Source organism: Caloenas nicobarica, chromosome 1, assembly GCF_036013445.1.
Source record: "Caloenas nicobarica isolate bCalNic1 chromosome 1, bCalNic1.hap1, whole genome shotgun sequence".
NCBI lineage: Eukaryota > Metazoa > Chordata > Aves > Columbiformes > Columbidae > Caloenas > Caloenas nicobarica.
The window spans coordinates 98,718,582-98,729,097 of record NC_088245.1 but is presented as its reverse complement, the minus strand read 5'-3'; the positions used below and the strand labels follow the sequence as shown (position 1 = coordinate 98,729,097).

Here is a 10,516-nt window from a genome sequence, read left to right as displayed (position 1 = left end):
GCTAACAGCATGGAATATTCTTATTGATCTGTCTGGATATCAGTCAAGATCTGCCCCATCCCTTCCTCCCTTCCTGGCTGCTTCACATCTTCAGATAAAGAGCCCAGAAAGACCTTAGTAACAGTGAGTTCTCACATGCTCTTTGTTCCAACTCAAAACCCCTGGAAAGTTACTTGAAGAAAAACATTAAGAAGATAACACACAGGGACAGAGTTATTCTCAAACTACATTGTCGTGGTTGAGATGGACAAACGACATAGACCAAGTTCTTCCAGGATGAAAGTAGTAGATGCCATTTATTGCCACAAGTGCATTTTTATACAGTTTTACCAATTCATGTGTCTCTTCACTATTGGTTACAAGTTACAGCAGTAACATCTCATTGGCTAATTCTTCTATCATCAGTGTTACTCTTCTACTCCCTTCTCTCTCACGGGTACACCCCTTCTCTCTCACGGGTACACCTTAATATCTCCGGATACTCCTTTACTCCCATCTTTCTCACGGGTAGGCTTTAATATCTTCAAGGCTGATCTCTGTTCCCATGCCCTCCATCAGGGAATCCACGGACCCACTGTAGTCCCCCACAATTCCCCCTTTTTGTTTTTATGCTAAAAAATTTTCAGAATCAGATGTGTACGTTGGACCTTGACTACATATTCAGAATCACAAATCAAATTTAGAGGTTCCTGCTTAAATGGCATCTACTACTTTCATCCTGGAAGAACTTGGTCTATGTCATTTGTCCGTCTCAACCATGACACTACATCCAAACAACAACTGTGCTAGGTGTGAAAAAGAAGAGTTCCTAACTGCCTAAAGAAAATTAACTCGATTTCATTTAAACCAGAACACAGGTGTTGATTTCTTTCTCTCCCTTCCAAAGGCAAGCCCTAATCGGGCTGCCAGGTTCACAATCCATCCAGGTCCCTCATTACTGATTCTCCTGACAATGTATCAGCTTCCAAAAAATTGTCTGTCTTAACTAAAAGCTAAGTTGATGATTGTCTTCTAAGAAGAAAATATCACATTTTTCCACTGTCTTGTTAGGTACATACAGGAGGTGCTATTATGTCCTTCCTAAAACAGCATCATAGAGTTTTCCAGTCCTCTTGACTTGAATGTCTCCAAAGCCAGCTGCCTCAAGAAGCTTGCTGTACTCTGCTGCTGTTCGCTCTTTTCCTTCTGTCTGGACCAACATATTCATTGAATACAGCTGGGTTTCCAAAGGGCCACTTTTATCTTCATTCAGAAGTGATTCAACCAGCAGCACTCCACCACCTGGGTAAATTAACAGAAATAAAACCCAGGCTGAGCTCTGAGAAGATGAGGTATTTTACAGCTGAGTTACTAGGCCAGATCCTAATCTTTAGTTTTAGGAAGAAGCAATCTCTACATTAAGTCGTATTCCAGCATCACAGAAGACAACGAAAGAGCAAAAGCATCAGAGTGTGCCTCTGCTTGGCTACCTAAGTACTGACATGCCAGGGCTGAAGGAGATGCTACAGCTGGGATGGAAATTTCCCATTTCCCCCAGCTGAAATCCACAGGAGCTTACTGGCTTTGCTGAGAACCCAGTTCTGTAGGCAGTGTTTTCAAAGCACAAGGGTTCAATGTGATGCTTAATGGGATTACTTTCTATGACGTGTACACCTGTCTATCTAAACAATACCCAAATCCCCAGTCCTTACACCTAAATACCTTGAAAGAGGAGTCCCTGTAGAGAACGAGGGTAAAACTGGAAGCCAGATAAGGAGAACTTTGAGCAGGCTTATTAGCTCAGATGCACATGGCTGACTTAGGAAAGAAAAAGGCTAAGCCCAGAAACGCCTGCATGAAACTCTGCCACCCAAACTAAGCATTAAGACTGGTGTGCTTCACATTACTGACAGGCATGAGTCGCTTTGCTCTTCAAGAGCTCACACCTACCAGGTTTGCAAGACTTGTAGACTTTTGTCAGCAATTGCCTGCATTTGTCATCATCCCAATCATGCAGTGTCTTGGATAAAATATACAGCTCAGCTTCTGGAATTGAATCATTAAAGAAGTCTCCTGTAAAGCAAGAATACTTGTGTTACACAAAATCCCCAAAATACAGAGGACTGAGTTAAATAAGTATTTTCAGTTCTGTCCAGTTCTAAAGACTCTGGGCTTGCCACGTCCATCGCCCATATCAGACAGCAACAGAGTTACCAGGTAAAAGTCCTCTGTGGCACTGCAGAGGGGATTTTATTGTTGTTTAGTCTCAATAAGGTCAGAAATGTTTTAAGAGCGGCAGCTTGTCTGAAACAGTTTTTGATGCACCAGAAAGCATTTGAGTCTAGGTTTTCTCTAATGACGGAAATTCAGATTCATAAAGCTTTAAGAAGAGGAGACAGTTTCTCATGGTTTCTATCATGAAGAAAATGAATTAACTTTCCTTTATCTAAGCAAATTTTCAAAGAACTTCAGTAACCACAGAGGTAAATCCATAAGGAAAAAACACACATCTCTCACCTCCTAGCACTAGATTCATCATCATGCCTTTTGTTCAGCACCCAGTGTACTGCATTCAGTTTTTTCTTTCTGCATCTGACTTTTTCATTTCTGCTCCCATTTCTTTGCACCACTGGCACAAGTAACATTTCCTGTGTTTCTCCATTTTTGTATTTATATAATCACTTCCTTCCTCAAGGCTTCTTTCTGCTTTCTGAGCTTCAAGCAATATTAAGTCATTCCAACACCTTGAAGGCTTTTGTAAACATTAAAAATTAAACCTCCCTACACTCATTTTCATCATAGATACTGCAAAGACCATATAAGATTTAGGGACCAGGCAATGGGACTATGGGCTAGTTCTCCCACATTCAAAGCCTGAAGCATCTTAAAACTTGAAAGTCAATCAGTCATGACCAGAGAAGGAAAACCCCCTCCTCAGAGCAGGCCTGGCAACCCACACATCTGCCAGGAGGTCTTCACAGGAGAAAAGAGAGTGTTAGGAAGATCTATAACCTGGCATGACAGTTTTTCAAAATTGCAGGACTTTTTTGTTGTTGTTAAAGTATCCTTCTTCTGGAGAAATCAAATAGCTCTGTTCAGGAGTAAACAGCTTCTGGGTTGCTGAATGACTGAATTGTGTCTCTAATGGAAGGTAGCTGCAGATGCACAACTGGGACAGCCCTGTGGTAGCAATGAACCATAGACCTGGCCTGAGGAGGCTGCAGTCCGGCATAAGGGGCAGCTGGAGACCTGAGTCTCCAGTATGGTACCTCAGCAGAGACAAAGGGCTCAGGAGCCATAGCTGTCACAACACTACACTGCTGTCCACACCTACCTTCATGGAAAGAGATACGGTGCTCCTCATGGGGAACAAATCGCTCTTTGGCTACTTGCACAACTTTCGGCAGGTCATAAATTGTGACCATGGAATTTGGGTACAAAGAAACACACTCTCGGGCCAAAGCTCCACCACCTCCTTTAGAGAGAGCAAAAGAAGGTCAGTGCTGACACAAAACTAACCTGTTCATCACCATCCCCACAAAGCAATGCAGGCAATGGTGCATTCAGCCTCATGGAAGCCAAAGGGGAAGAGGAGGGACAGGAGAGGCCACCGTCTCCACTTGCTCTGCAGGAACCTCCAGGGCCCCCAGCACCCAGGCCTGTGGGTTCAGCACCAGCCCTACAGCTCTTATGCACCCCCTCAGCCAGACCCACCTATAGGTACTGGGAGGTGAGAAATGAAAAACAGAGCCACTCAACCAGGCACTGAGGAAGCAGCGATAGAGCCCAACAGGGAGCCGGATGAGTCCCATGAATCCTGGCAGTGCTCAGCAGCACTGGGACAGCAGGTGCTGCAGGGTAAGAGGCTGCAGATAATATCTCAACGACACTGGCTGAAGGGAAGGGGGGAAAGAGTCCAGCACCAGCAGAATGTATCAAGCAAGGCAAGAAAAAAATGCCAAAGCTGCCACGTACACAGAGGAGTAAGACACTACTCACACAAATGACACTCTGTAGAGAAAAACAGTGAGATTCCTAATGCTCTCATCACTCTCACATTTCTCTTTTTAGCCCAAGCAAACCAGTAAAATTCTCTATTGCTGACAAGATTGTGAAATACGTCCTGATTTCCATTGCTGTACCCAACATATAACATAGGAGTTATTTTTCTTTTCAGAGCTTGTAAAAGATGACAGTTCAAAGGCTTGTTAAAGATCTGACACTCACCTCCCAGGTCACAGATCTGTCTGAAAGGGGAAAGGTCAAATGCAGAAAGAACATCTCTGCCACATATACCCCATACTGAGTTCTGGCCAGCCATGAATTTCAGCATTTCTTCTTCTGATCTAGTAATGCAAACAGACACAGCACATAATATCTTTGGTGATTTCTGTCATACAACTATTACAAGTTTTATCTTAAACACTAATATCTGTTTTTATTGACACAGAATACATTCTCTTTGCATATAAAACTATGTTGAGTCTTACTGTAGCAGAAGGGTACAGCTATATATTCACACATTTCAACCGGGAATTAATACTATTCAAGTCCAACAGCTTATTAGGCTGCTAATTTTCAGGTTTCTGAGGGATTTTTTTTTTTCCTTCAACTACCATTGCCTCTGTGCCAGAGACCTGAGATATGGTTTTGTCCTAGTTTCAGCTGGGGTAAAGTTAATTTTCCTCCTAGTATCTGGTATAATGATGTGTTTTGGATTTAGTATGAGAATAATGTTGATAACACACTGATGTGTTAGTTGTTAAGCAGTCAAGGACTTCAGCATCTCATGCAGTGCCAGGTGCATAAGCAGCTGGGAGAGAGCACAGTGAGGACAGTTGACCCGAACTGGCTAAAGGAGTATTCCATAACATATGACATCACACTCAGTATATATTCTGGGGGGAACTGGTCAGGAGTACCGCTTCTTGCAAATTGGTTGGGTATCATTTGAGGGGTGGTGAGCAATTGCATTGTGCATTCCTTGTTTTATAAGTTTTTATTATTATCCTTGTTATTATTAATATTTTCTCTTTCTGTCCTATTAAATTGTATTTATCTCAACCCATGAGGTTTACCTTTTTTCCTGATTCTCTCCCCATCCCACTGGGGGTGGTAGTGAGCAAACAGCTGTGTGGTGCTTAGTTGTCTGCCATGCTAAACCACAACAGTTTTTCAGAATAAGAAATTATATACTTCTATTCAGAATATCAGACAGTGTCCCAGTAATGGATATTGTTGAGAATGGAAAATGCTGTATGATGGTTCTGATGAGTAGGATTCTCCCATCATCATATTTAATTGTCCTGAGCCATAATTAAAAATATTTTTTATCTACAGTAAGAAGAATTAGATTTCTATAAATATACTAATGATTACCTGTACATTGCTCCAAAAGGGTCTTCAGATGAAATGCCGAAAGCTCTTTCATATTGGTTTCTTCCTTCTCTAAAATAGCAAGCAAAAAAAGCATGAGAGCGTGGATTTTTCTCTTACCCCAAACACCCCATGGAACTGTAGTTTCAGCTAGTTCATCACTGTGGAAGGTGCTCACCTTTGTACAGAATATAATATATGCCAGTCTATTTGTAATGGCTATAAAGGCACCCCCATTTGCCACCCCCAAATATGCTGATATATTTCTCAGCCTTTCACAAGAATGACTAGTACTTTTCAAGGCCAGGTTGGATGTGACTTTGAGCAACCCGATCTAGTGGAACGTGTCCCTGCCCATGACAGAGGGGGTTGGAATTAGATGATCTTTAAGGTCCCTTCCAACCCAAACTATTCTATGATTTATGGGAACACATCTCAGGCAAAGATACAAGACTGGTGCAATCACCACCATCACACACACCATGTTTGATCACCAGTTGCACTGGCTGGAACAAGCGAGACTCCAGCCCCATATTAAAGTACTCCTATACACCTTTGTAACAGAAGTATCCTTAGCCATGATTACTCCCACTGTAATGATGAAGTGCTTTCCTGAAGGTCAAACACACATAAAGCTGATTCCTAGATCATCTCTACCTTCAGAAGAAAAAGGAAAACAAGAACACACACAAAGGGAAAACAAGGAAAAAACACGAACATATACTGGCTGTGTTAACAGCCAAAATGAACTCTTGGTTTTTTCTGAGACCCAGTCAATATCTTCATTGTGCCCTTTCCCAGAAACACACCACTCAGAGCAGCCACACAAATTCCTTACCTCACAGCATCAGCCAGGTAGTGCCAGCACAAGTAGACTGTATTGGAGTAATACATCATAATATGATACTGAGACTTGGGACTTGATTTTGTAAGGTAGATGTTGGAAATGTCTGCATTTCTGTAGAGAGCTAAAGGGTGAAATAAATACATTAACTAACATGTATGATACACCACCTTGCCAGTTCCACTGTACAGCATGTTATTTATCACCAGAAGTCTTCTATATGACCAAAGACACAACCACATCACTTCTACAATCAATCCCTTCACTGCAATGAGCAGTGGGTGAGGGCTGCTGAAATGTGTGTTGCCCTATTCAGTGTGAGTAAACACTGTCTACCCACACTTACTCCAGCATCAAACATTTACTTCAAGAACAGCAAGAGGAATGCCTTATGAGGGTCATCATTTGCCTATGGGTTTCTGCTATCAGAGGACACTTTTGGTATGCTCTATTTCAATGAGAAGCCCTTGCAGACAAGTCTTTTTTCTGCTCAACAAAGTCAGCAAGTGGGAGACAAGTCCCCAAAACAACATGCCAACCACACCTATCCTCTCAGTTCACTAGTGCAGGACCTTCTGCAGACAGATGAATGTCTAAAGGACTCAAAGAAATCTCCCCTGCTTCCTCCAATGCATCCGCAGTGGTATCACTCACCTATGGGACTGGCATACAAAAGGAATATAAAAGATAGAACCTGCTCTCCCTAAACTCATTGTGCAACTACAGTAAAAGCCCTAAACCAAACTTACAAGACTGGCTAGTCCAGACCAGTTTTCTGATGGCCACAGATGCCTTCTGACCACGTGGACCCAAGGTCTCTGATGCACAGGCAAACTTAAATCATCTCTCAGTTCAGATCAACAACCTAACAAAATACTTCACATGGTGGCAAAACCTCAACGAAAAACAAAATACGTTTTAAAATGATGTTGTTGCCCATCTACCCTTGCATTTTATCTTAAGGTTTAAAAATCACACTCACACCTCAGAGTTTTCATGAGACCAGCTCTGCAGAGACCCTGAATATCTTCTCCAAGGTCACCTGAGACTATTGCACAAAGTTTAGAGACACAGAGCCTTTCACCTGGGTTTTACTTTACACTTTTAATGATGCTGACATTTGCTGCTTCTCTTTCAGCTGAAGAAGGGATGGTGTTCTCAAGTGATTCTCTCCTCCTTTCAGCAACAGCAACTGGCCTAACGCAAGATATCACCTCTCCCCACACACCTTGCCTCACTTTCAAAACCATGAGAGGTTTAAGTCATTTAGTTTCTTCTCCTCCTGCCTTTATTACCTCCTTCTTGTGTGAGCTCTACTGCCAAGAGCTTCAGTCCCACACAGGCATCCAGCAGCCTTTCCATCCCCGTGGTGCTGGTACCCAAACGTGCAGCAATGGCATCTGAAGAAAGAGGCTCTCCTGTCTCCAGCAGAAGATCAAACACCCCCAGTTCACAGGCAGTGAACATAACCTGGGGGTAAGCAAAGGTGGGAATGAGAGATCAAGTGAAATCACCAAAGCCTATTGCATTTCTAAACCTGTTCTGTTAGAGAAAATATACACTTTTTTTCATGTAAAAATCATATTTCATATAAAGTCCAATGATTAAACTGAAGTTTCTCCAAACACTGATAATACTGAAGCTCCTTTTACCCTCAGTAAGAACATAGGTTAACCAAAGTTGAGATCGTTTCTCAAAAACATAGCACCAGCATTAATTTGGAAAGCACTGGGCACTCCTCTTTCTCACCAAGCAAAAGGATTTTTGCATTTCTCCTCTCTTTACTGTCAGCTCTGCCTTTCAGGAATCTTAGGATGCAGCAGTGTCTGCACAACCCAGAGAGCATTCCTTGCATTACCATGTTGGCCAGAGGTGCAGCAAGGGACAATAAGTAAGGCAACTGAATAGTAATTGAGGAAAAAATATCTCAACTGCACTGGATATTATAATTTTATGCCCATATGCTTACACACACAGAAAGGCAAATAACATCAGTAAAAATAAGGAACGTGGAACTACTAGTTCTACCTTTGTGCCTTAATCAAGAGCTGTATGGAAAATAACCATTATACCAGACTCTTAATTTCACCTCAAAAGAGGCAAAACAGAGAAGTTCTCAAGCTCAGCATTCTGCACAGTACATAGAGACAAACCATGGGAGAGGGAAGCATATTCTTTGAGAAAACATTTGAAAAGTCTTGTTCTTTGTATGGTTTAACAGAAGGGGAAAAGGCAATTGAAGTAAGCTCTCTGTTTCTCAAACTCCAAAAATGAAAACTGGGAAGAAATCCCACCACCAGAGGAACATCCCACATTTGAGGCAGTCAGACAGCAAGCCCTCAGCTATAAACTGGGTTTTTTATAAAGCGTCATACAGAGACAAGGTCTGCTCATCCAAGAGCCCAGACGTCAGAGGAATCTCAATGCTAAGTCTACTCCGAGAGGTCAGGTCACTTTCAAATCTTTTTTCTTTTCAAATTTCCTTCCTGCCTAGATGAACAGACCAGATGCTTTAATATGAGATGGTTTGCTTCCCAAAAAGTTACATCCTAACTCACTAATGTAAGATCCTTGAATATTTCTGTCTGCATCTATCCAAGACTGAGTTATATTTCTTACCTTTGAGACTAAAAATCCACTGCTGTATTGCAAGATGACTTGAGGATAGTCAAGGTCTTCTGTGGAATCCATTTTCGTCCTGTACTGAGGCACAGGTTCTCTGGTCCTCTTGATTTAAATAAGCTTCTTTCCACCAAGCACTGAGCACACCAGCTGATCCACTTAATCTTATTGCTTCTGAGAAACACACTGGTTACAAAACACATTAGCTGAGTTCTTTGGCTTCAATGGGTCTTTCTGCCAGATTCAGCTGTTTCTTTGGCTCTTCCATCATCAAGTACAAGGCTAAAGAAGCAGTGCGGATTAAAGCTTGTATTGTCAGTTCTGCAGTCAGTTAACACGCTGGTACTTCAGAAGCACTTGAAAGCTTGTCACAAGCAAACCAGAAATCAGTCCAGAAAAGCAACAAGAACCTGAACTCTGTGCAATGTACTGGGAGATCATAAACCAAAGCAGAGTCTTACTCAGGGCTTGTTCAAAAGGAGGTCTACTCCATCAGGCTGGCATTTTGATGCTGGAAGACTTCACAAGAATAGAAATCCTTACATATGTCAGTCAGCCCAGTGATGTGACCCCAAAGGAAAGAAAACAATTTGGCAACACAATTCTCCAAGTGAAATGTGGGCATTCCCAGGGGTGTAAGAGTGAAGGAGTATCAGCTCAGCTGAAAGCAGTCACAGCATGCTCCTGACCAAGCCCGGCATCTCTCACAGACTAATTCCACTCACTCCCTACTCAAGCATATGCACAGGACTTACCTTCACCATGCTCAAAGAGATTTTCTCAGGCTCTGGGTCATGTACCCACGGGCTCAGACCTTACCCATGCAAGGAAAAAAACCAGCATAACTACTAAGGAGCAGGCGAGAGCTCCTGAGGAAATAATCCTCCACACAAGGAGCTGAAGAATAAGAAAGCATCCCACCAGAGTCTGTGCCTGGTATAATTTCCACCCAGGTGTGGAAAACCTGGGTGTGCTTCCCTGGCCTCGTTTGCAAGCCATGCCCATGGGAAGGATAAAAGAAACACAGAGGCATAGCCAGAGGGGAGTGGAAATGTGCTGTGATTGCACAGCTCCAGGTGACCCTGGGGCTGGCTGTGGGGTACACCCCATCCCTAAGTGCAGAAACAGCCAGTCCAAAGAGAAGCTAAGAGTCTGTTTGTTGTGCTGCTTTGTTGCAGTGACTTGTTTGCACTAACAATGATCACTCGTGAAATCTGCAAGGAATTAAATCTTCTCTTGTTCTATTTCTGTATTCTGCAGGTATCTCCCCACATACCGGCTTAGAAGGCAATGCTTGTTTGGTAGCTGCCAGTGATGGTGGGCAGGGGTGTTCTACTTGTGCTTTGGCATGTTTTGACAGAGCAGGGTGCTGAGGGATGACAAAATGTTCTATGTTTTCTAGCTGGCTGCTGTGGTCTTCCACCCCTGCTTCGCAAAATTAATCAGAGGCATGCAGAAAATCCTTGCGAAGAAACAATGAAATGACTGCCAAGCGCAAGATGTGGAACGGATTCCAGCTTTACACAGAACATACCTCATAAGCCTTTCATCAGAAAATTAAAACCCTGGATTACTTTCCTAAAACCTCTCTGCCCCACTGTTCATTGCTCCGGCTTGTAAATGCCCATAATCTTAGCTTTTCAGGCACACACTGCAACTCTCAGGTGAGAACAGATGTCAGTTATCGCCCTTTTT

At 42.7% G+C, this 10,516-nt stretch overlaps 1 protein-coding gene across 3 annotated transcripts; it reads right to left on the bottom strand.

Moving 5' to 3' along the window:
- Positions 1-310: 310 nt before the first annotated feature.
- On the bottom strand, positions 311-10,168 carry ASMT (acetylserotonin O-methyltransferase). 3 transcript variants are annotated; one of them, XM_065649347.1, is made up of 9 exons: positions 9,577-10,168; positions 8,819-9,007; positions 7,495-7,669; positions 6,194-6,323; positions 5,359-5,427; positions 4,207-4,325; positions 3,314-3,454; positions 1,930-2,052; positions 311-1,281 (listed from the first exon to the last, which is right to left on the bottom strand). In XM_065649347.1, exons 2-9 carry the CDS (start codon positions 8,888-8,890, stop codon positions 1,070-1,072), a joined length of 1,041 nt encoding a protein of 346 aa, XP_065505419.1. In that variant the 5' UTR covers positions 8,891-9,007; positions 9,577-10,168; the 3' UTR covers positions 311-1,069. The 3 variants fall into 3 exon arrangements, with proteins under 3 accessions (XP_065505419.1, XP_065505412.1, XP_065505428.1); XM_065649340.1 differs by lacking the exon at positions 9,577-10,168 and having other exon boundaries at positions 8,819-9,138; XM_065649356.1 differs by lacking the exons at positions 1,930-2,052; positions 9,577-10,168 and having other exon boundaries at positions 8,819-9,138.
- Between the last annotated feature and the right edge of the window lie 348 nt (positions 10,169-10,516).